The 26,452-nt window shown below is 48.9% G+C and overlaps 2 protein-coding genes across 2 annotated transcripts in view; one reads left to right on the forward strand and one right to left on the reverse strand.

Annotated features, from left to right (window-relative positions):
* Positions 1-26,452, forward strand: part of Su(var)3-3 (lysine-specific histone demethylase Su(var)3-3) — a 101,874-nt gene that overhangs the window by 48,402 nt on the left and 27,020 nt on the right. The window lies entirely within an intron of this gene.
* On the reverse strand, positions 5,499-11,580 carry Tollo (Toll-like receptor Tollo). The gene has a single exon (XM_077423896.1). The coding sequence runs from the start codon at positions 11,067-11,069 to the stop codon at positions 7,338-7,340; it is 3,732 nt and encodes a 1,243-aa protein (XP_077280022.1). The 5' UTR covers positions 11,070-11,580; the 3' UTR covers positions 5,499-7,337.

Genomic DNA, 26,452 nt, shown 5'->3' on the forward strand with positions numbered 1-26,452 from the left:
AGTTGAGAAAGATAAAACTTTGCGAGTTCTAGCTCGGAGCAACGTTCGCGTACAAGATGCGGAGTTAAATCCTTAATTGCCGAGTCGATGCTTGATTGGATCAACTCGGTTCGTGTTACGCGACTGATCCTATATAATCCTGGCGACCGTCGTATATATTTGCATTATATTACACGGAGAGACCGGCAAAACATTTCGTCGAAATAGAATATTTGGTAAAACGAAACGCGCAACCTGACCGCACAATTAGTGCCATGCGAGGGCAGAGCTCGTATAGAAAATGTCAAGAAAAGCGGTATAGAGCGGTAGTTGCGTCGATGAAATTGCAACGGAGTTCCCCGGGGGCACTCGTTGTTGTAGTCGAGGGATAATCGTCGCGGCCCTCGAAATGGCAAGCGCAGAGCGCAACGACGGTATCAGCGTGGTCTGAAAATGTCGAAAACTTCGGCGGATTGTCAGCTGGCTTTAATGCGCAACGAAGCGTGTCAACGGGGTCCCATGGTATTATTACGAAGTCTCTCCCAAGCCGCACTTGTAACCATACATGAGAGCGCCGGAATGGTACCCGACACGCCCCGCGAACTCTCGAGCAGTTGCGCTCGCAAAGAGTTGATTAAAGTCACCGGTCGGTGCAACTTGTATTTTTTTTTACCACCCTCCCTTCTTTCCTCTCTCCCTCCCTTCCTCCCTCTTTCTCTTTCTCTCTTTCGTCGAACCCGAAGAGATTGGATCCAATTCAATGTTCCGCGAAAGTGCTTTGTAATCGATCGAGCGAGCAACTCTCGCCTCGGAATGTTTCTTCCGCCAGTGTCAGTCTCGCAGCGACAGGCAGATCCACCTCCGTCAATATTAGCGATGCTTGTTCGGGACGAGGCAACACTTGCTTAATAAATCGAATTATCCGGCGCTCGGGGGGTTCGTTAAAAGTCCATTTATCCGACGATCGCGCGTCGTAACGGGCGAACGTGAAATCACGAAATACCGTCTCTACTCAAGAGACGTTCGTCAAATTGACTTCAACATCGATGACGAGAAATCGACGTATCTGCTTTCAGGAGAAATTTATCTACCGCTGCTCCTGATTAATTGCATCCGACAGGATAAACTAGAAACTCGTTTGCCGCAGTCGTAAACGGTTCACGACAGTTTCGAAGTAAATTGCAAAATATCTCATATCTTAGCATCATCGACGTTTGCTTATTATCTCAAACACATAGTAATCAACTTGTATGTTTTGCGCAAAATTGTAGTGCAAAACTCTAAGAAAGTATAGCTTATGTAAAAAATATAACAATTTACTGTTTTGATAGTTTGGGAAATGCATAGAATTATCACGAACTATTGTATTAATACATCTCACATGCATACACACATACATTTTCCTTTAATATCAAGAATACCCATTAATCTCGAGCGCGCGAGATGTGCGTGTCGCGTTTCAAGAATAGCGTACGGTCGCGGATGATGCGATATATATTTTTTGTGACAAAGTAAAGGGCGAAATTAATTGCCGGTCATTACCTGGAATGCCGCAGCAGCGTCGCGCGCTTCGGTGCCATATTATTCCACTTTTGCCTGCATTTGAAAAGTACCCGTACAAAGAGTACGGATGATTTCTGCGAGTTATTATGATGTTACACGGCGTGCCCTCGCGCTCGTGCGACTTATATGCCCCGCGACATTGTATATATGCGAGAGGGTAACTGACTATATCACGGTTCGCATAATCAGCAAGCCGCAGCGGCTACACGGCGGCGGCGGCGGCGGCGGCGGCGCGGGCTGTACGGATAGCGCACGTGTGAAATATGCATTCGCTCCGCGAGACAATGCAAGCGGGACACTAAATTCTCAATCGCGATAACTGTACTACGCAGCGGCGTACGCGTACCCGCGCGAATATAAAGTTCACAGTCGACAAGAGAGCTCGAGGTCGGTAATTGAGGGTATTACCCGGCTCTCTCCTTTTTTCACGCTCGACTTCCGTCGATCCTTCCTCGCGTCGCGCGACCGCGAGAGACGTGCAAGTAACGCTGCGCAACCAGCGATTAGCTGTCGAATCGAAAAATGCGTTTTAAAGATCGCAATTACCCACGAGGCAGATTCGAAGGGGGAGAACGAGCGCGCGAGAGATACAGAGGGGGAGAGACGGAGAGTTCTCGAGAGTTATCTTAATTAATCACGATTACGCCGCGATTATGTCGCGGACGATTATGTTTGTCCCGCACTTCGCAGTCGCGTCGCCCAGTTTCCAACGGCTGGCATAATCACGGGAGGTGACACAAATCCTGACTTGCGTATGATTTAATGCCCGTCGCGTGAGTACCGCTTGAATTTCGCAAATCTCAACCGGAATAACGACTCCGAGCCGTCTCTTCTCGGCGATGCCGTGCGCGCGCACCTTTTCTCTTCTTTCCCGCGAGTGGGAGCGCGATTTGCGGCTTGGGCGACTCCAACGACTTGTGATAAAACGCGGCTGCTCAATGATCCGACACGACGACCATTTGAATTGATCGGTCGATGTCGATTCGAAACACGAATCCCTCCTCGAATCCCGCCTTGGCCCGCGTGGTGCAACGGCCACGTCAAGATGAACGATGGTCGCGACGTCGACGACGACGACGAAGGAAGGCGTGCAAGTGGCGTGCGCCGCGCCGTTCCGGCATAGATAATGCAAACAGAAATTCCGTTATACCGCGTAAAGCATCGGCGACCAGATTAGCGGACGGGGGAAGGAGAGAATGGTCGTGAAGGAGGTCGACGCGGGCTGCATTCTCGGGTGAAGCTACTTTAACTGCTACGCGAACGAGTTAGCGAGCTGCGAAACGTTAGGAGCGGGCGGGCTTATTATGACTGACGCGGACGAAAGAAGCGACGAGGAATAAGCGAGCGCACTCTCCGCGCGCTTTATCGCTCCTAATTCATTATTTTCCGCATAGTAAAGACCCCACGAGGCTTTACGCGCATTAAAACCCCTCACTTGCCGGTCGTTTTATCGAGAAGCCGTTATCCCGGCGGTACTTGGTAATCCTATCGACTCGTCTCTTGGTCCCCCGCGCTTCGTTCGATATTATTGCTCCGCGTAGTCGTTGCCCGCCGCGCCGAGTCGCCGAGAGAGTCACTTCGATTCGAGCCGCGGTATAAAGTCGTCGGCTGTATCAATTTTAATGACCGCTCTTTAATTTCAGATTCCATCGGCACCGCCGATTTCTCCCGTCGTTACTTAGCCGAGGTCGCGCGCTCGCGCGCATGTCGTCTCGTCTTGTTAAGTCGGATAAACGAACAAAGTGGGGAACAACAGGTTTATAAACTTCCCCTTACACAATCTTGCATTATCAGGCCGCGCGTGCGTTCAAAAAAATGCTTTTTGTCCGGTTGATTACTTATCCCGGGCGAGATAGACACGCCTGATTCCGTTCCTTTCGCCACTCTATCCGCGCCCAGAAGTGCGGGGCCTGGACTGGAGTATCTAGACCATTGAGATCTTACGATCTCTTGCCCTTCCGTTCGTATATAATTTCTTCCTCTTGCACGCCTCTCGCCATTGCGCGCGGGCTTGTAGTGGTATCCGATTTTTCTCAGTACATTAAATTATACTCGAGGGGACTGGTTGACGGCCACGAGCCCGCCTTGACCAGGCGCTTTCAACGGGGAACATAAGCGATGCAAAGAGTGTTTTACCCGTGATATGTTGTTAAGCACTTGTTAATTACAAAAGTGGCAGAACAGGATCGGCAGATAGGAGCGTTGACTCGTTACCGGTCCCATAGAGACGCTCGCTACCACGGTCGATCGCAATCTGCCCGACAAATCGATGTCACGATTAGAATTTCCCGTGCATTCTGCCCGTCAAGCTTCTTATTTCGTATCGAGGATAATTGCTAATGGTAAAAACTGTTGAGGGATAAAAATCTCGGTACGCGTGACTAACGTAATTGGACGAACGATTGGATGACGACACGGTTGCGAGCGAAATAGGTGTCGGATGAACTAATCGCGGATGCTGATTGTTTTGATTAGCCGTCGGAAATAATTTGCCCGCGCGCCGAGCTAAATGTCACGCGCGGATGACGATAACCAATATTGCGCGCTGCGTTCTCATCGGTGAACGGTCCGTCAGAATTGATCGATCTATCTGTACGCGCGCCGCGAGAGGTGCGCGGGCAAATGTTAGATCGCGAACTACGATCGTCGGTGGAAATGACGGGCGTCGCGGAATACAATGCGGATTGCAAATTCCGCGTGTCATTAACCAAACCGCAAAATGCCCCGGCAGTCACGGTATGTAGGGTGGGACTCTCTCGCGCGGTGCTTCTCCCGCTGCGTGCGTTATTCGTTATCGTGCGCCGCTCCGCGACACCGTTACGAGTGTATACTTGCGTTATTCTTCTTCGATATCGCAATCGTCCGCGCGCTACTACCACCTTATTTCGCGCATCGATCGAATCGCTCGCGCTGGCGGGCCGTTACACCGGCATTGATTACACCGACGATTACACGCGATCGCGGGCCATGCAATAAGGTAACTTTCGCGAGCGTTTTCCACGTAGCTACAATTTTCTAGCGTGGCTCATTTAGCTCGCGCTCCTACGCTACCCGCGGGTATTGCACGCCACCGCGCCCGCGCGCCGCGCCGCGCCGCGCCGCGCCGTCCCGACAAGATCAGAGATCGTAACTAACAAATCAGATTTTCTGCATTTTCTCAGAGCAGTTTCTTATCGTATTATTAGATGTAATTATCACTTTCCTTTTTGCACGTGATTTTATACCTTTTAAAATATTTCTCTTTATGAGTATTAAATATGAGAATTTATTTCCCATGCTATGTAGAATTTTTTTAAAACGACATTTGCATCGGTTTTTAGTATCATTAAACGCATCTTTTTTGTTATAGTTTGCAACAATTTATTCGAGTTAGAATAGCGTAACGAAAGAATTTAATTCAATCGTTATAGGACGTAAAACGAAATTTTCTCTTATAACTGTCTCCTACCAAATTGTCTCTTTTCTATTATCCTCAGGTAGATATTACTTATTCCGCTGATGCAACGGTAACAAGACGTGATGACAATGTATACAGACGTGACTCGATTAACATAAAGTATTGTTTTGTTCTCGAGCTACCTCAGAAAATGGCGCACAAAGCCTGCATCGAAATAGTGGATTTAATTGTCATGCCGTGAATATCGCGTATACCGCTTTGTCATTTTATTGCATCAACTGAAAATGAGGAAGTGCATTGCATACCATTTGTAAATTCGCTTTAATGCGCCTTTGACATTTCTCTCGACAAGTACTCTTGAAGATAGTAATACTTTGTCTCGAAAAAATGCATTTTTAAGAACTAAGATCGCAATGCACTGCGAGGATGTTGAAAATTGGCGTGTCTCCAAAAATATTTGACGCATTTAACAGCCGAGAATTTCTTTGGTAACTTCTGTAGAATTTATAATTGAAATTATAATCCGGCATCGTTATAATGTTATTAGGGAAGGCAAAAATCAGAATGAGACAGAAGAATTAAAAACATAAAAATAAAATGTTTTATTATTCAGTCATAAGCTTTTATTCTAGAATAATATCTTTTTCGTTGTGTCGAACAGTTTGCGAAACGTGATAACCGCTTGCGAGAGAAGCTAAAGAAGACGATTTCACGTTTGTACATTGTATCTCGAATATTTGCAGCAGCATTTCAGTTTCTTTGACATAACGCGCATTTTGAATTCGACTGTCGCATTTCGGATAAGATATACCGTCACGTGAGGTTTGTTTCATCTTGCGCCGACCGCATCCCAGCGTTTTTGTAATGCTGAAGTTATTACTGAAATGTGATTGAGCCATCTGTGCAATGAATATAAATGTACTGTCTCCCCGTTGTGCGCATTCATAAAAATATATACGTACAATCTATATTCTGTATATACGAGATTGTACATAATAAATAGAAATTTTTATAAGTGCGAGACTTAAAGTCTCGTTTATTGATTCACGTACGCCTGACAGTAATGGGACCGTCGAATTCAAATAGAAATTCCGCAACGTAGAATTACGTTTTCTTAAATTAATCTTTAATCGACGGCAAGCGAACTTCGTTGTTATACACTGTTATCTCCATTTTTCTATCACTCTCGCGTTTTATAAAACATGATGCATTCAAATCGCATAAAAAGTCTCTTTATCGATTGGAACGAAATAAATAAGACTAAAGTAATACTTTACAATGTTCGCGCGCCCATAATTTTTTCGTTATCACCGTGGAGCGTCAGCTTCTACCGCTGTGATGCTCGTAAGCTCGTATTCCTGGATGAAATTCGTCATCAACCAGAGAGAAGAGAAGTGTAAATACAATTAAATATACATAATAATTATAATTAGGAAGTGGTATCACTGTTGGCGCAGTGGCTTGAGCCAAGCTATCTAAACAGTCGAGTCGAGGTTCAAACGGGTCTGGAGACACTCTCGGCTCGATATTAAGCGATATTTTACTTTAAGAATTGATCGTGGAGGAACACACACACACACCCGCGCGCGCGCGCGCGAGACAGCTGCCGAATAATTAGACCGACGCAATATTCGCCCGGAAAAATCCAGGTACGGTTTGCCGATCCGATTGCGAAACTATTTGCACTAGTCGACAAATAACGTCGCCAATCTCGACGACGCCACGAACGGGCGGCATAACGGTAAGGAGCGGCGAATTTTAAGCACACGATCACACCGCTGGGCTACCAGAAGCGCGACGGGCTCTGCAGGCTCATTTCTTGCGCTCCACGACCACGGCACACACACATTCACATACGTATACGCACCCAACGTAATCGTCGCACGTTCCACGAGCCGAATAACGGTGCCGGCCCGGTCGTGATTCGCGACCGAGCGGACGACGTCCTATTTACAACGAGTTTCATCTAACTACTCTCATCCAGACGCGCTGCAATAAATTTACAACAGAATCTGCGTGTGTGTTGCACACACACACACACACACACACACACACACACACACATACACGCGCACACCGGATATACATTTCCGCACGAGGTGAGAGCGCGTCTCAAATTTCTTCTCACTTTTATCACACACCGTCTATGTACACGCCTTCTTATCACGCCTCGCGGTCACGCTCTATTTTATACATAAAACCCTCCGTTTGTATTTACACACTCCGTAATATATCATCGTATTGCACACCGTCCGAGTACGCGCTTTGAAGTTGCGCTCCGAGCATACAAGATCCTTCAACGTAAAGCTCGTGTCCCTCCCGTTGTACCCTCGCGGCCAAGTGCCTCGTTCGACACGAACGACACTCGACGCGTTCGGATTTGACTGCAACGAGCGGTTCATATGTGGACGGATACCGTGCGCGATCCATTGGACGTCCTGTTGTTGTGCTGCCGTCGGACCGGCGGCGGTTGCGTCGTCCTCTGCGTCGCGCGCTGGTTGTTCGGCACGTCCGGCAACGCGAATCGTAACTTCTCCCAGAAGAGCTTGTCGCCCCACTGCAGATACGTGTTCGTCTTTAGATATAGCCGTATATCCGGATCGAGATCGCGCTGGTGCACGTCGCCGACCAGCACGAGGATCAGCCGGCGTCTTCTGTCCCTCAGCACCTGATGGTGCGCCGATTTGAAGTCGAAGCGGCACCATTCGGATTTGATGAAGTTTTCCGACAGCACCATTATCGTTCTGCGCGACGACTCCACTGCCTGGACGATGGTGTCGGCTATGAAGCTGCCGACCGGAAAGTCCCGGTAGTGGAGGCACAGTTTGTACGAGGGGTTGCCCATCTCGAGCACCGGCGCCAATTCCTCGGCGACGAACGCCTCGTCCTTCGAGCTGTAGCTCACAAAAGCGTCAAACAGTTTATCCCGATCGTCCCGGTCGACCTCGTTATTCCGATAGAATATCCGCACGCCGAAACGCGAATGAAACCACACGCGCAGCTCGTGACGGAACACAAAAGCGAGCATGCACAGAAGTATGACGACGAGCGAGCTGGCCGAGGTGGCCACCAGCAGCGGTAGATAATCCTGCAGGACCTGCTTCTCGATAATGGTCTTGGTGTAGTTGTGATGCATGTCGTTGTCGACGCTGATCGCGCCGGTGCAGACGGCGCTCTCGTTGCCGGCGCGCTCGCGATCGCCCGGTGCCGCGCTCATCGAGAAACCGAACTCGTCGTCCGCGAACACCTCGTCACCGAACGCCTCGAATTCCGTGACGTTATACACGCAGCGCAACACGGCCGCGTCCGCGACGCGGACGCTCGGATCGCGCGACCACTCGCGATAACTCTGCAGGTAATCGCACTCGCAGGACCAGGGATTCCCGGCCAGGCTGATCTCGATCGAACCCGGCAGCGACCATATCGCCAGGGTGGTCAGACGGTTGTTCTGCAGTTGTAGCATCCGCAGGGAGCGCAGCGGCGCGAACGTGTCGTTGCCGATCGCGGCGATGCGGTTGCGTTGCAGATGCAGCTGCCGCAGCGCGTCCAGCCCCTCGAACTCGTGACCGCGCAGCTCGCGTATCCTGTTGTCCTGCAGGTGCAGATCCTCGAGGTCGCGCAGCCCATTGAACGACCTGTTCTGCACGATCTCGATGTTAGACGAATTGAGAAACAGCACCTTGAGCTTTTTGCGGCCGATAAAAGCGTGACTCGACACGACGCGCAGATCGTTCCCGTCTAGATAGAGACGCGTGGCGTCCATCGGTATCTGTTCGGGTAGTCGGTTCGCGTGACCGCCGTTGGAGCAGTCCACCACATTTGCCGACCACGACTGATCGTGGTAACACGTGCAGTTGTTCGGACACGTCATCTCGCAGTCGCACGCGTCGAAGTCGCAGCAGTGGCACAGGGCGAAGCAGTGGGTGTCGTACTTGCAGAGGAACTGCGAGTGCGACGCCTCGACCAGCGGCACGAAGGCGTGCTCGCGGTCGTACAGGAGCTTGCAGTAGATGCTCTCGAGGTCCATGACGCGCGGCTGCACGCGCGTTTGATTCTGCCGATTGACACGCTGCAGCCATTCCATGGTGCAGTCGCACAGGTACTGATTGTCGCCGATGTAGAACTCCGGCAGCGGTCGGTCCAACGGTACCGCACTGATGCGCAACGCGTAGGGCTCCAAATTCCGTATCTGGTTGCCCTTTAAATCGACTCGCGTCAGATTCGGCTTCTTGAAGAACGAATAACTCTGCACTTTGGAGATGAGATTGTCGTTGAGGAACAGCAGCTCGACGCTCATGGGGATCGCGTTGCCGGTGATTTCCGTGAGCTTGTTCTCGCTCGCGTCGAAGGTACTCAGTTGCAGCTGCGTTTCAATCTCGAAATAGTTGCCCAACTCCCGAATCTCGTTCGAGTGTATGTCCAGCCACTGCAGCCCGGTCGGTATCATCGCGTAGTCGAACCACTTGAGCTTGTTATCGCTCACGTTGAGCCAGACGAGATTCGGCAGTTTGGTGAAGAGCCCGGCGATGTCGGTCAGCTGATTGCCGTCGAGGCGTATCGCTTGTAGATTCAGATTCTCGTCGAAGGTACCGGGTTCGATGTACTGTATGCGGTTTCGTGAGAGGTTCAGGATCTTGAGCTCTTTGATACGATCGAAGACGCCCTTCGTGAGATTGCCGATATGATTTTCAGTTAATCGAAGTCCGTACAGCTGCGCCACGTGGTCGAAGGTGCCGCTCGGTATCTCGGAGATGAGGTTCTCGCCGAGGTCGAGGGTGCGCAGGAGGGGAGTGGCTTTCAATGCGTCCGGCACCGATGTCAGCCGATTACCGTTAAGATGAAAGTCCTGTAGAGACGAAGCGTTTCTGAGAGAACCCGGGTGTATCGTGTGCAACCGGTTATTGTCCAGCGAGAGGAGACTAAGCACGTAAAGGCCACTCAACGTGGTGGCGTCTATGACGGTCAACCGGTTGTCACTTAGCAGCAATGTGTGCAAGTTGTAGAGTGCCGAGAACGTGTTCTCCGGCAGGCTCTCCAATAGATTTTCCTGCAACCGTAGTATCTGCAAACTGTACAGATCGCGAAAAACGGTCGGGTCGAGCCGCGCGATACGATTGCTCGAGAGATCCAACACCACTAAACGCACCAGACGAGTAAACGTAGCCGCGTTCACCCATTCCGCTGTCAACTCGTTGTGCGAGAGGTCTAGCACTAGCAGCCGCGACAATTCGCTGAACAAACCGGGCGGCAAGACGCTCAACGTATTGTTCCTGAGATGAATCTCCTGTATATGATCCTTGGCGTCGCTGAAGAGCTCCGGCGGTAGGCTCGCAAGCCGATTGTCGGCGAGTCTCAAGATGGCCAGCGACGTCAGGCCCTCGAACGCGCGGTCCGCCATGAAGCTGATGGCGTTGCATCGCAGGTCCAGGCTGTGCAACCTCGTCAGACCGGAAAACGCCGCGCTCGGCAGAGATTCGACGCTGTTGTTGCTGAGATCCAGCTCCCTGAGGTTCGTCAGGCATCTCGCCGCCGCGTTGAAGCGGAAACCCGTGATGTCCCGGAGTCGATTCCTCGTCAGATTCAGAATCTCCAGATTCACCAGGGGACAGAGCGCGCCCTCCGGTATGCCCCACATGTTGTTCTCGCCGAGATCGAGTTTCTCCAGCTGTCGAAGTTCGTCGGTGAACGCTCCGGCGGACAAGTCGAGTGCCATTGCCGACCAGTCGGTGTTGTGCGTCCTCACGGTGAGGTTGCGCAGCTCCCTGAGACCCTTGAACGCGTCGTCCGACAGATTGCCGATCTTGCAGTACTCGATCACGAGCTCGCGCAGCTCGACCAGCGGCCTGAAGCTCCCGGCGCTCAGGGAACTCTGGTAGAATAGCGCGTCGCTGCATTCCAGCCGCAGGCGCACCGTGTGCTGCGGCTGTATCACGCTGAAATTCGTGTTCTCCAACTCGCTGTTGATGGTACGTAGACGGCACACGAGCGACACGTCGTCCTCGGCGTCGCCGGTCGTGATCCACTTGCATTCGTCCGGTGCCTTGTACCTGAGCGCCTTGCTCAGAGACGCACCTAGGACACCGAATATCGTGCCCAGCAGAATGGCGAGGAAGGCAGGACTACCCCGCATCTTTCCGCCGCGTTAATCACTGTTCCATCAATGTGGAGTGGTCCCCCCCGTGCCCCCTCCCCCTAGGGGTACCTATCTCTAATGCCAACTAACGCCACTGGTGCGTCTCGCGAAACCGGCGTCGATCCATCTAAACCACCACGAGTTGCTGCGATTTCACCTCATCACGTCATCCATATCACTCTTTCTCTTTCTCTCTCTCTCTTGTCTCTCCTCGCCTCGGTCGACGATCGACCTTTTGCACCTTGCTCTTTGCGCCTTACGATCCTGGCGGTCTCATCCTCGGCGATTCGTCTCGTAGAGAAAGAGAACGAATCGTTTGGACAAACGATGCGCGCGCGCGTTAACGGGACGAAATAAACGCGTTCGCGAAAGAGGAGAGAAGAGAGAAACAGGTTCAGCGACCCCGAGATTATCGCCTCTTCGACGGTGAGAAAAAATCTCGTGGACAACGAAAAGTCACCGTTGCGCGGGTACGGCGCGCGCGCGTGCAGGACTCCGATAGGGCCCACGGTTCTACCAGGACTGGTTGGCGGAGGATTGTAAGGCCCTGGCGGACTCCGTTACCCTCTCCCTCCTGCCGTCGCCGATCCCCCGGCTGCCACCTTCCACCGCTCACCACTCCGCTCCGTCCTTCCTTCTCCCACCTTGATTCCTCGCCTTCTCCTCGTCGTCGTCCGTCGTCCTCGTCGTCCTCGTCTTCGTCGTCCTCATCCTCGTCCGCGTACCCGGGTCCCGACGTTCTAGCAAGCCTATAAAAACAAGACAGGTACACTCTCCAGGTCCTTACAGTGGCTCCTCCGCATCTGCAGCTTCCTTCATCCACTACGTTCTTATTTCCTTGTCCCCCCTTTCCGTTTTTTCCATCGCGCGTCCTTCTCCTCTTTCTTTCTCTCTCTTCTTTTCTTCGTGCACCGTGCACTCCCCGCATCTCTCGTGCTTTCCTCATCACTCTTTTTCTCAATCTTTCTCTTTCCCTCTACCCTTTTTCCCTCCCGTCTCGATCTTCCTCTCCATCTCCTCTTTCCTTCCTTTCTATTCTTTCGTCATATTGCCGTTCGATCCGTCCGCGAAACCTTGCCACGCCGTCATCTGTTCTCACATCGTTTCTACGATTCTGTCACGTAGAATGGGATCTCGAAAAAGGATGTTTGCCCGATGCCTTTATGCGAATCCCGTTTCGTATTCCGACTGTTCCGTTGCTTCACAAATACTTTTTGCGGATTTCCGTTGCGTTCTTCCGCATCTCTCACGATCATCTGCTTCTGGTGAAGACATATGTCGGTTTGCATTTTATGCAATTTAATTTTTATACATTATATTATTATTATACATATAATGCATTCAATTTTATTTTATTTACAAATTTTTTCTGCGTGCGCATATATTTGTGTTCGTTAGATAGATCACGTTCTTATTTATATGTTTTAAACCAAATCTTTATTTTTGAAAATCTTGTTTTTTAATAATCACAAAGAAAACGATAATTGATAATTATATAGAAATCGTCAAAAGAAATTCTGATTTACAAGTCTAAAATAAGATCTCAATGTATGTTCATGATCTTTCTTGAAGCTCGATTAATTTCTTACAATATTCTAACATTCAAAATCCTCACAACCTTATTCTAGATCTCATAAAAAGACATTCATTGTGTTGGAAATAGTGTGTAACATCGTATCAAGTGGTATCTTTTGTAGGGAACTCCGCCTTTCACAAAACAGTGCTTAGTAGTTTGATCTCCCATCGTTGAAAAGTGATTTGTTACCTTTACCTGCTCGAAGTAGGGTCCCTTGTTGGCAAAAGATCCTTCGGACATCATCATCGTTTAAATCAGCGATTTTACAGACCCCATTCCTTCGAACTTTAAATGACCATGCAAATACAACGTTCGCATCCATTAAAATCGATTATTCGAAATAAATTATTATATCATCTATAAATTATTATATCATCATTGTGTCATCGTTTCTTAATTACTTTGATTTCAATATACATTTTAATGTACGTCTTCGTGGAAATACACGTAATGGCTCACTCGAGAAGAGCTTGTAGAATGCTCAAGATCTCATCTTCGCCATTGTTATTGCCGACGATATGGGTAGACTACCGATTTCGCAATTAAACGTATGTTTTATTCGTATCCATTGATCGTTATTACAAGATCTTTACCAAGGCCGCGAGGCTTGTGTGTCGGTATTATATTTCACTCTTTCGCCAGTTCCCTCTCGCCTTGGTAATTGCCTACGGTGGACTGCATTTTAGCCGTCTATAAGCGTCCGTAACATTATTCCCCGGGTGTCCGATGTTTTGCAGATTAACCATGTATCACGTGCCGTAAAACGAAACTGCAACCTGCTAACTATCTCGATTATCTCGAGTGAGTTTGCGCCATTCTTTCTCATTACACAAATATCTCGAGTTCTTCCGGGAAAGAGTTACTTCATTCCCGGAGATTATTTTCGCCGGCTTTCGAGACGCAATTTTTGGGCCCGATATTACATACATCCCCCGTCGCCAATTACCGTAACCGCTTCAATGAACGATACAGACGCATCAGAAATCTTTTTGCCCTGCGCGCGCAAACTTGATTTAATCCCCCGTAGGGTGGGATTATACTAATCGCTGTTAATTTACGAGTAATTTTGTTACGCGCGGAAATTTATGAGGCGAGCGTGTCTCTAATTATCATTAACGACATTAATTCCGCGAGTCGAATTTAGTCCGATATCTTGATAGTCCCCACGAAGATGAAACATTAACGTTTTTAATCCCGACGACTCGGGCATTCCGTTATCGACAATTACATAAATCCAACTCCTTTAATCTCGGCGGTAGCCGGCCCCATACCGATAAAGGCAATTTCCACGACTTTACGGGGACCGTAAGCACCACGAAACGATTCTTTTTTGTCAGGTTTGATTAGCGATGCGATGTGAATGGACCTTAAGCAGGAGGATGCCCCAATGGCCGCGCCGCTGAAAGGTGGTTAGTTGGCGGCCGGGATCGGCGAAAGCGGTCAGTGATCGCTGGGGCCTCATGCCCGGGCCTCTCGTTGCTGACAATCAGGCACCACTCCGGCACCTCCTTTCCTTTTACTCTCTCCCCTCCCCCCCGCTTATCCCCCATCCCTTCTCTCAGTCTCCACGAGCCCTCCCCACCGCCGTTGCTCCCGGGGCCTAGTCTCCTTTCAACAGTGCAGGTGACGGGGCATTCTTTTAAATCTAATCAACTACCGAACCATACGTCGTTATGTACAGGGTGTTTCCGAATACGAGGTTCGTTTAAAATATTAACAGATCCTCTCTAATCTGACGAGGCAATTTGTACGACCGTGAAAGACGCGCGTGGGCCCAGTTGTATACGCGCGTTACGCGCGTGGGTGGTCACGAACATCGATATTTGCTCAAGTTTCATTAATATGTCATGACTCTTCATATAAACACACGTCTTCTTATGTTAATGAATTATTATTATCGAATCATGGTAACAAGTTTTACGTATCCCTTTTTTAAAATATTTCCACCACGTTAATAATTGAAAAAAGTGAAAAGTAAGAAAGTAATTTCACTTTTTTTTTTTTTAAATAACGAAGACGACAGTTGCGCCAGAATTCGGTATTTCGTTGCAAGTCTGTCACGAAGGGGACATCCTTAGCTCGACAAGGCGCATGTAATATACATCGGAGCACTCTGTATATGACCATACGGATGCTCGTGTGTCTCGCCTTCACGATATCGAAGCACGCGATAACAAAGAGCGTAGGGGGACGCCGATGTCGTGCATTCAGAAATCATTACGCAATCGGACCCGTTGTATCGTGAGCTCGTTTCGGACCTTCCGTTTTCCCAGCCGTGCGTCGTCGATTCGAGCCGAGCGCGATGCTCATTAGCTCCGAGCAAGGAAATCAATCAAAGACGTTCGGATTGTTACGCGTTAATGGTGAACGAAACTACCGGATTCCGATCGCCGGTCTGCGCTCCTCGCTTGATAAAGACAGATGCGCGCTGGCGCTCATAGTGGATATCTAACTGTGTAATTCCGCTGTTACATAACAATGACTACGGCTATCGCCGCGGTATGCGCTAATTGTAAAAATCATTGATTGATGGATGGACTTTTCTTCTCGCCAGAACTGACTCGGACAAGGCAGAATTAAGATTTAACGTTACGTATTTTGATTGAATAAGAAGACATAATAGTGCTAAGCAAACTATGCATGAGCGATAGAACTACACGGCTCTAAGATTTTCTCACACACGTATTTCATTTTAGATCATTGTTTCTGAGAGAGGAGATAGTCTATCATAGGAAAGATGTTTTTATTTGAATTAAACAATGCTGCCAGTTTTCAGCAAAACTCGACGGAGCTCAAAGAAACACATAGTCAATTAAAAATTTATTTATTCGATTTATTTTTTCTTACACACAGAAACTCACAGTTTTTATACGAATAGCATAAACATTTTAAATTAATTCTAAGATTTTCGCATAAAAATATGAGTTTTGTAAGGCTATTCATAACAGAGGAAGAAAACCTGCCGGAATTCGTAGTTTATCAGTATCACGCCAGACTAATCGTCGGCCAGACGAGCATATACTCGGCGCTCGCAACCGAGCTAAGCCAGAAGCGCATTGCAAATCATGACGCGGTCTAGAATTTATGTTCCGATATGTTAGTCTTCCGCTCTTTCAGAGATGGTTTTACGTAACGCTGATAAGAGAGAGATTTCCCGAGTACAACATACATTCTTCTCACGATTCTTTCCCGCGGGAGAGACTAATGGATTCTCGGTTTCCCCGTTTATTCGTATAATCACTTAGTAGCCGCAGCCGCTAATTATCGCGACTTGAAGTTACAGAACCGCCGCGCGCCGTGGAAAAGATCACGGCGCGATCTTGCGAAACCCCCGCAGACACAAACCGAGATGGTTTGTTATTGTGCACTTTCACTCCGGAGAGCCCCGGCCTAAGTTTCTTCCTTCTTGTCCCAGGAGCAGCAGCCTCTCCAGGCCATTTATTGTTTTCAGGTGGGCACGGAATCACGATCCGCCGCGCCGTCGCCGCCGCGCCGCGGCCGCGATTCCCGCCGATGATCACCTGCTAGTTTCATCTTACAACCCTGCAACACGTTTTCTCCTGCAACCTTTTTCGAATGCATTCCACGGCGATTGCGCGGTTCGTCGTGGTCGACTTTAGCGGCTTTAAGGAAGTGATGTTGTACCAAGATCGAACGAGAATACCGTGACGAACAAGAAAATTTTAAATTAAACTATTTTGCGTATCGACGCGCGTATTAAATTTTGCATTATTCCACAGTTTTTTTAAAAAACGATAAAGGAAGGTGTGCGAATGAATTAAAAGAGCGTTTAAGAATGTTTTGCCCGATATAGAAGAAATTTCTTTAAACAAGCGCCTTTTTACGTACAGAGTTTATCAACGTGTATTTCATCTCCGCGTAACGAACTGGGTGCAAAATGCTTAAGAACGGCTCGTAAAGCGATTACAAAACAATTTGACACGTTGAATCCGCTATTACATAGCCCGTTAACTCAATTACCATCCACTCTTGTGTCCATTACCATTGTGCTAGAGCGCAGTGTTTCAAACGCGACTCTCTCTTTCTCTCATCCTCTCGCGAGTTACTGTTACGTAAGTAAAATGTCTATATACTTCCCGCGGTATATTTAGTCTCAACGCGCTATCGACCGTTTTATTGCTCGTAAAGATAAATCAAGGTACGCGCATGACTTAACAATTAAATTGTCGGCAAGAAGGGAAACTCGTCGGATCTCCGGAAAAAAAAAAGAAATGGGAGTAAATCTCGAAGCGGATATAGCGTGGCAGTGCAAATTGGCGCTCCTATTGCGCTCGCATTACTTAAACGGAGTTTAACGTGTGCAGCGTGTCGGACAGCTCGGAGACTAATATAAAAGGATTAACGTCTTCTCACGTGGCCGCGAGTCAATCGAATGAAAAACTGCCTAGTCGGCGGCAGCCACCTGCGGGTCGCACATTTCAGGATTGAAATAATCATAGGAATGATAATTTAGGAAAAAGATCGAGCGCACTTCTCTCCTCATTATCACTTTTTTTTTATCAATCGATAAGGAACTTGTCAGCCGTCATTACGATAAGGTTTATTATCCGCGCGCGGCGCATCACGAGGATAATCAGCGCGTATCAATAATCGGTGTGGAAAATTTATCGCTCTTTGAACGCGCGATCCCGAGAAATCGTTTTTCGCGTGCGAGAGCTGCTCTCGCTCACTCCTCTCTCTTTTTCTCTATGGATGGACGGGCGAGAAGAGAGAACACGAGAGGAAGGCGGCGGAGGTCTAACGCTACGGTCTCGAAGAGAGACAGACGCATCGGACAAGTTGCTGATGTACGGGAGGGTAGAGGGAAAGGGAGGGCGAAAAGACCGGCGTGACGGAGAAAACGTGCGAGAAAGAGAGAAATAAAGAGAGAGAGAGAGAGAGAGAGAGAGAGAGAGAGAGAGAGACCGGAATGTGTAGGAGGGAGAGAGAGGAGAGTACGAAAGGAGGGAATACGACGGCGATCGCCTGTAATCGAGTTGACCGTGAAATTTTCATTACACCTCTTTTGAGTTATGCATATAAATAAGGAAGGGAGAGCGGGTCGGTGCACCGGGAGCGAAGAACGTGGCAATGCCTTTGTTAGCGGAAGGTTAATGGTGAGGGACCCTCGGGTGTCTTACGACGCTGACAGCAGTCTCGTTAACGATTACGATAACTCCACGGGCTCCTCCGGGATGCCTAGCCGGGGCAACTGCAGGCAACCGCGCGCCGCACCGGCGAGGCGACCCAAGGCAATCCAGAAAGGAGGCGCACGGACTGGTTCATGGGCGAGGGACGGACGAATCCCACGTGTGATCGTCCCCAAAAATTAACGAACTCGGGGATTGGGTTTATCGTCCGGTTTAGGTGTAAACCAGGACCGATGATACCTCTGGCGCAGTTCACTTGTCTTCCCCCCTCGCCTTTCCCTCCTCTGCCTCTTTATTTCTCTCTGTGAATGCGCGATATAAATTGTCGCGGACAGATCCTAAGTCGTAATCCACGAAAATACTCGGATATAATTGCGGAGGAAGGAGGCATCGTAAAGACTCATCACCTCCGAGACGCGGGTTACAACGATCTTGCTAAAAATTATGGCGGTCATAACGATGTTTATCATTCTCGATGACGATTAATTGGAAAAATAATTCCAAGAGTTCGAATCCAGTATAGCGAGTCCAGTGTCTGAATATGCTTAAGACCATACACAGATTTTGACCCACTGCGTGGGATTATTTCCTAAAGTTTTGTAGGATGACGTTAACAACTCTAAGTCGACATATTGTACATTGTAAGGTTGACGATAAAAATTGACGACTATGATCGGCACGCATCATTCCAGTTTTATGTAATCCGAAATTAAAAACCATTTTGGGTGCATGCTCCGTCGACAGCTATCCCAAAATTAACGGCTTCGTGGATCAGCTGGCTCACACAGGGTGAATCACAAAGTCACGGAAGACGAGCGTTACATAAGATTTTCATGGAAACATCATAATCATGCTTAATGGACCTCGGCCGGTGACTCGCTAATGATAATCTAGTGATATTTTTAGGGTCAGTTCGGCTTAAATTAATCCTCCGTGCCGCCTCTTGTAGAACCGCTTTTTATATACCTTTCGGAATGATATGGCGCAAGAAACTTACTAAATTTGAGATAATCCAAGCATTACTCAGACTCTTCCCATGATATTTTAGTGCTCGTTAAGATATTGATTATATCGTTCAATCGTACTAATTGTTTTCAATAAAATTTAGTTTATTTGAAAGGAAATATACAGAATATTAGAAATTAATAGTACAGAGTAAATCAAAGAGATTAATTTGTTTCAATTAGAAACATGGAATTCTCGAATTGTTATAAAGCAAAAATGTAGAAACTCGATAACGATAATAGAAATAATTAAACTTTAAACATAAGTTTATTTTGCTGTAGATATAAATTTTTTGATTTTTATTTTAATGCAATTTTTTATTCGATGGTTAATTGCAAGTATACTTGTTGTTGTTCAACGAATTTTTTGAAGAAGATATATCGACTCTGTAAATTGTAATTACAATCGTTAAAAAAGTTAAAACTGGTTATAAGACTATAAGTGTGTAAACACGACGTGATCGGAGATTTCACAACCGATCTATCAACGTGAGGCACCGTCTCGCTTATTACTCGAACAGATCGAGCGTTTCAAGCTTTAATTTCTCAATAGCGAGGGTCTCGTGCCTGCAGCGGTTATCTCACGATCAGTCGCCGTATTACGAAGGTTTCGTAGCTAAACGAAAGTACGTCGTCTGCGAAAGCACACCGTGGCCGTAGTACCAAGTGTGCTCTCGTGAGCCTAGTTGATCTGCAACATCCGCCGCACCGCACCGCGCACCGTACCGTACCGCACCGACCGCATCGCATCGCATCGTATCGCATCACATCGCATCGCACCACATTGCATCGCGCCGGGGCAATCCGAGGCAACCCAGAGGTAGCCAGAGGTAACCCCGGAGTTCGAAGACTCTCGTCGGTGGGCGAGAGACGTCGTATCCCACCGGCGGCCACCCGAAAATTAACGACCTCACGAACCGGCTAAGACTCGGTAAACGAAAACTGCCCAATTTTTCTTTCTTTTCTTCTCTCTCTCTTTCTTTCTCTCCCTTTCTCCTCCCTCTTTCTCTTTCTTTTTAAGCCGGTCGTTAAAGTCCCGTCTCCGCACGCCATGCCACGCCGCGCGCGTACGTAACTCGCCGCATGGAACGCGAGATGGGACGTGTGCGTGAATGCGCGTATTGTCGGGTCCAGGAGCCAGGGGCGGATTCGCGGATACCTCCGTTCGCGAATTACTACGCGAGTTTCGACCACTGGCCTACGCGGGGTACTGTACGACTTCGCGGAAGCGCGGCGCCGCGTGTCGGTCCTTTTTGCCCCGCTCGTATCGCGTGGCGAGTATTATACCCCATACCCCTCATCACCACTGTCGCTTGATTATTATGGCCCGGGAATCGCTGATGAGATTACGTTAAAATACAGGTCTCATTGATGCGAGCCGAAATGCACATTGCGATGGATTTCGTCGTTAATTTAGCGAACCTGGCCTACAACTCGAGCATACCCGCGATCGCTTATTATTAAACATGTACGTGTTCCGACGCAGCGGAAATCGTGGAATTGGCTTAATCAGATGTGCGGATAATATTCATTTCAGCTGAAAATCGTGCGCGCTTAATAATACTTTGAACTCCGCTGCCGCGACTTACGTTATTGCCGTTATGTAAAGGTGTTGTCGTAAATTCACGATTATAAATAGCGCGATCGGTGCGCAATTACCGAATTAACACTTGATCTTCGGCTATTAGTAGTGCGCGTGCGAAGCGATCCGCAACGAGTGACGTAACGGCGCAGGTAGTAATGATTGCGCAAGAACAATACGTTAAAATCTGCGCGTAAGTAAGCCAACACGCTCCGGGTGTGAGGAATGGCTATTGCTAATCGCTACAGCCGATACGTTGCCGCTCGACCGGACTCTCCCGCCGTTGTATTTCATGCGGCAGCGATATCCGAATGTAGTTCAGCGCTCTACTTCTTTCACCGGCGTCGCGTCGCTTCGCGCCTGAAAACGTTATGTCACGACAGAGTGGACAATCCGAAGCGGTCCGGGCACTTTTTGGCAGGTCGGCCCGTCCCTGACTGTATCCCACACGGATTGGCTTGAAGAATGAGGCCGCCGTTATGGAGTGCGTATTTAATGGAATTAAAGTGTGCAAAGGTGTACACCGAGGAAGTGCAATCGCATTTTTCTCCTCGCGCTGCAATACACGATACCGCGGTATTATCGATGTCTGTGTACCTCGGCTCGCTTTAATTTAACTCCCCTCGACTGAGGGGACCAACATCCTCGGTCCTGTTACTTGCCGCGTTTTGTTTACATCCGATCACGGCCTTTTCGTCGTTGTCCACAACGACGGCGGACGGGCCAATCCCCGATGCCGTCGAACGTCGCTGTCACAGTGTTTTCGGTCGACGGACGTGCGTTTACGGCATTTTTGTCGTACGGAGGAACGTGATAATATGTGACATGCATTCGATGACAACGCGCACACGTGCTATTATATCACAACGGCGAATGACTAATACGCTCCACTTTTAAAGGAATAATTTCGCGATGATTGGGCTAAAGCATAACATTTATGTGCATGAATTTTTTATTACATCCATGCGGTTCGCAAAATAAACTAGCAATTAACTTGTTTAACACTTTACGTGATCAGCGCGATTTAACATTTGTAGCGCAAGACTGAAGAAAATGTATCTATAAGCACATCACAAACTCTTTTTTTTTTAACAATGATTCATATGGCGTTCGTGCGTTTAGTTAGGCAACATTCGTTGGACGAAGAGGGAGAAGAACGCCGGTCTCACGTCCGAGTTTTCGAGACGTTTTTGAACGTCGCTCCGGAATACCGCCTTCGTGTTGATTTAACGGAATCGCACGGTCTCGCTCTCGCAAGCATCTCAGTGCATCCGCAAGTGAGGCTCGGACCGCGGTACACCCTGTGTGTGCATGCGTGGGGGCAGGCTCATTTATTTTGCAGCGGATCAGTATTGACAGGTTGCAATTTACAAATGCTGAGACCTGTTGGATTTATCGGCACTCCGCTACCCTCTCATTACGCAACCCTCTGCCCTCCGTTATTTTCTCCTCCACCCGCTCCGGCCCCCGCCGCCTATCCGGCTGCGTTCCGCGCCTCGCCGCTCCTCCCCTCTCACATTTTCACCCTCCAATCCGAGCGCGGCCTTGGTACGTCGCTCGTGATTATCGTCAATTGACCTACACTTGATTGAAATACGTAATAAAAAAGAGCACGCGCAAGCGAGCGAATCGCTCTCTCAAGCTCCGGGTGCAGACTCGGGAGGAGAATTCGTTCGGGAATTTTCTCCCGAACCACCAGCGACGCTCCGAGCCGGCGGCCGATCGATCGGTCGAACGTTCATTTCTCAGCATTTTCTACCTCTCTCTCCGTCTTGATATTATTGCGACGTTATCATTGTTAATTTTGTAGTGGATCGACCGAGCGCGGAGCAAAAAGGCGCCGCGACGTTTGAGAGTTTGCGTGCCGGCAGTACGTTAGCGTTACGATAGCGCGGGATTATCGCCACATCCGATAATAGAGCCGGCGGTACGAGTCGACCGACCGGTGTGTGTGTGTGCACGTACCTACATATGTTACATACGGAAGAATATATACCTATGAGCGAGCAGCCGCCGCTACCGGTATAATCGGGACGGGATGCGTTTTCTTTCTTGAAACGGAGAGCGGGGAGAGCAACAGGATATGACTGCACGAAGATCACAGGATACGCGCTCTCGAGGAGGCCCTTGCGGATTATCGACGCGACCACCGTCCGGCTTTGACAAAGTACGTAAGAAGAGAGAGAAATGGAGAGGATAAAACGCACCGGCTGGCTCGCGCGGATTCTGGAATCACGCAACAGCCGGCCGCGCACCGACTTGGCGCGGGATACGTCTCGTGACAGTAATATAGCTCCGTACACTCTGCGTATTACGCACAGCAAAACTGACGATAATTTGTCATTTAAAAAAAGACTAACGTTTAGTCGACGAGAGCGCTCCGGTCGCCCGTTGTTACCTCGGTGATCTCAAAGCCGGGAATTACCGTCGCGAGAGCACGACTTCTCGCCCGCGGGCGCTGCTCCGGGGATCTCCGGATCTTCGGATTCTCTTATTCTCTTTGCGGAATCGTAAAACGCGGTGACCGCTGAGATCGTTTTTCAACTTTTCCCGCGAGCGAACGAGCGATCGAGATCTCGTTACCGAATATTTTTCTCGGTGGAGAAAACTTTTTCGCGAGAATAAAGCGAGACATATACCGCTAATCAAAAGCGACGAGGAGTTACGCGAAAGTCGCGGAAGTCTCCGCCGCGACGGAGGAACAACGGGAGAATCGGGAAGGGAATCGCTGGCGAGAGAGACTAACAATCCTGACCGTTCGTGACTATCGCAAATAGATGGAATATATCTTATAAGGTAACCCTTTGTTAATGAAGGTCCCGAGACCGAGCCACGGTATTTCGCGACTCGCGTGCGTTTCGACTCGGCCGAGTGGAAGATGGCTCGGCCAGATTCACCGCGGCCCCCGAGCCTTTCTTGCCGTGGGGGGGGAGAGAGAGAGAGAGAGAGAGAGGGAGGATACGCCGCCGACCGTAGGCCGACCGCGCGCGGCCCCCGAAGAGGAGAGACTTCCTCGTGTTGGGTCTGCCGGCCGTCCTTAAATTCCGTAATGCAAGAAAGCCTCGAGACGAGTAATAATGACGTGGAGAAGGCGCTTGTTCTTCCTAGCGCAACACCGCCGTTTACACTTATTCAATGAAGCCTAAGAACGAGTGAGAGACGCTCGTAGGACGGGGGAGGATGGCGGGGAGGCACGGTTCACGAAGTCGCGCGCGGCTCGAGCGTTCCCGAGATATAAAATGGTTATTATTCGAGTCTTGGGCCCCTAGCGCGATCGAGAGAGGCCTTCTCAGACCGCGCGTTGAAGCAGTCGATACTTATGCGACTTTATTTGTATACTCCGCTCGCGTCGCACACACAGCCGCGCTGTTGAAAAAAATTGCGAGGAGATTTGCGGGAGAAGGTTTCTCGGTTTCTTCCCGCGGGGTACGATCGTTGTTCTTTGCAGCTGAGATATTCCGTGTGTGTGCGCGCGCACGGAAGAGAGAAAAAGACAGAGAGAGAGAGAGAGATACAGAGCTTTCTTTCGTTGGTTTTCTGCGAGAGCCGGTGCGAGGAATTTTGAACTTTTTCCATGCATTTTTCCGATTGCCGGGACCGAGACAATTTTGAATTAATAGCCGCGACGTCGCTAGTTTTCTCTCACGAAGAGGAATGTAAAAGAAATGTCGACTACTTGTTTTAAAACGTTGCATGAATTAAACGTTAAAAATGGAAACAAAATCGGTTTGTGTCTCTTCGTGGTATTTAAATTTTTCTTAGCATTTTCCAAAAACAAATGCAAAGAGCTTAAATAAGTACGATCCTGTAAGCTGCATCATTCTTAAACGAAAAAAAAAGAAAGAATAATAAGAATTTACATCGGGGATTTGGATACATCTACTTTGCACAATGAAAGCACCGTTTTGCGATATAGTGGGACGCTCGAACATGACAAAATCGATCTGCCTGCGCGGTCTGCTACTTCCTTTTAGCGTAATAGTTAAGGTGCTCGTATCAGCATGAGGTACAATATCGAGACATCCATTTGCACAAGCATATCCTTTGTCACATCTTGAATTCTAAATGCATTTTCGAGTGATATGTCATTTTCTTATCGCAGTGATAGATGCGACCGGTGCCGCAAAAAATCAAATTCTTGTAACGGAGCGTGCCGAGCGTATAATTGACGAAACCGAAGTTCGCAGACAAGCGTTGTTACCGTACGTAAGGAGAAATCGCTGGAGTCTCAAAGCTCGAACGATCGCGCCGGCTGCCTCCACGCAAGCCGGAGTATATACTCCGGCGGCGTTAAGCGTCAAGTGTTACGCCGATAGTCCGATCGAGGGAATCACGCGCGACGCGATGCTACAAACGGGCGAGGTAATCGAGCGCGTTTGATTCTATACGAGGCACACGGCGGAGTTGAGCCGCAAAGAGTTTGGACCGTTTAACCGTGTAACCATATGGGATGGCGTATCCGCGACGCAACGTCCTCGCGGTTTCCTCCGCCCCCCGCCGCCCCCTCTTTCTATCCTTTCTCTCTTTCTCTCCTCCCTCTCCCTTCTCATTTTCTCCGTTCTCTCCATCCACCCTTTCTTGCTCTTTCCCTGCGTCTCGCACTCGCCCGCTCTGGTATCACATGATGCACATGCATGCATGCATGCAGGCAGGCAGGCACGGTGGACGCATGCATGCATGCATGCATGCATCTCGAAGCGAGGATGGCTCAACTCGCGGTTCAGGCCGGAATCTATCTTTCTCCTCCCTCTCTTTCTCTCTCTTTCTCTCTCCCGTCTTTCCTCCGCCTCGCGGAGGAGAGGAGAACCGCAGCTCGTTAAAAAGTTGCTCGACCGGTTGAGCGTTTCGAGCTGACTCCGCTGTGGTCTACGACCCGACACCCGGCGCACACGGACGCACGCAAACTCGCCTGCTCCGCGAGGTGTATGTGCACGCGCGAGAGCGCGGCGCGTACGAGTACCTATACCTACCTACAACCGTAGAGCCGGATATTCGCTACACGCGAGCGGACATCATTGAGAGGGCTCTTTCCTTCTCTCTTTTCTTCTCTTCTTTTATCCCTCCTCTCTTCTCTCATCTTCTTTCGTCCTCTCCGAGATCGAAGGAGAAATCATTCTCAGAGAGTGAGACAGAGAGAGAGAGAGAGAGAGAGAGAGAGAGAGAGAGAGAGAGAGAGAACGAGAAGGGACGAAGAAATGGTAGGGCTTCCTCTCGCGGCGCTTCTACCCGCGCCTCCAACTATCACCGCGGCTTGGCTTGCATATCGTACCTTATACTCGCTTGCCTTCCCTTCGGTAACCTTCGAGTTTCGGCTTTCTAACTTCTTTCGCGCCGTCTCCCTCTTTTTTTTCTCCGTCCCCCCTGCCCTCCCTCGGATCCTCGTGTAACCCTCTGTGTAACCCTCCTTTCCTCGCTTCGTCCTTATCTCGCGATTGAAATACGGGCGTGCCGTGCACACACGGAGCGCGGGGGCTCCTCACCGCGGGCCGGAGCCTCCTCTTAACCCGCTCGTGCCCGTGCCCACCGTTTCGTTAAACCGTGTAGTTTTCGCCGTACATGTCGCTCTTACTCTCTACGCTTGCTTCTAGCTTCTCACGTTTTTTCGACCGCGCTCATTATTACTCCGTTTTACTTTAACGTTGACTCTTCCTAACCTTCTCGAGCTCCTCATTCCCCCTCTCTCTCGTTTTCTATTTATTCTACCTATTTACTTTTCCTTTGCTATACTCGCTACTTTCTTATTCCATTCAAAGTAATATTTTCGTTTCACTCTGTCCTCGCTATTTTTTCGAAATACCTAAGAAATTCTGTGAAACTTTATGAACCATATAAACACCATAAAAAATCTTGCGTAGAATACGTGACTTTACTAAATTTTTGTTCATTCTGCGTTTTTAAAAATATCATTGATCAAACTATTGCATTGCTATTGTCGGTACTATTTTTATCACAATAATTGGGAAAATGTTGTATTAAACGTGGATTATATTTGTTATGAGAAAAAGGATTACGTGCATCGTTCCGAAAAAGAAAAACACCGCGTTGACTCGCTTAATGTCGAAAACCAG

The sequence above is a fragment of the Temnothorax americanus genome, unplaced genomic scaffold (genome assembly GCF_048541705.1).
Source record: "Temnothorax americanus isolate GAGA-0224 unplaced genomic scaffold, ASM4854170v1 Scaffold8, whole genome shotgun sequence".
Lineage (NCBI taxonomy): Eukaryota > Metazoa > Arthropoda > Insecta > Hymenoptera > Formicidae > Temnothorax > Temnothorax americanus.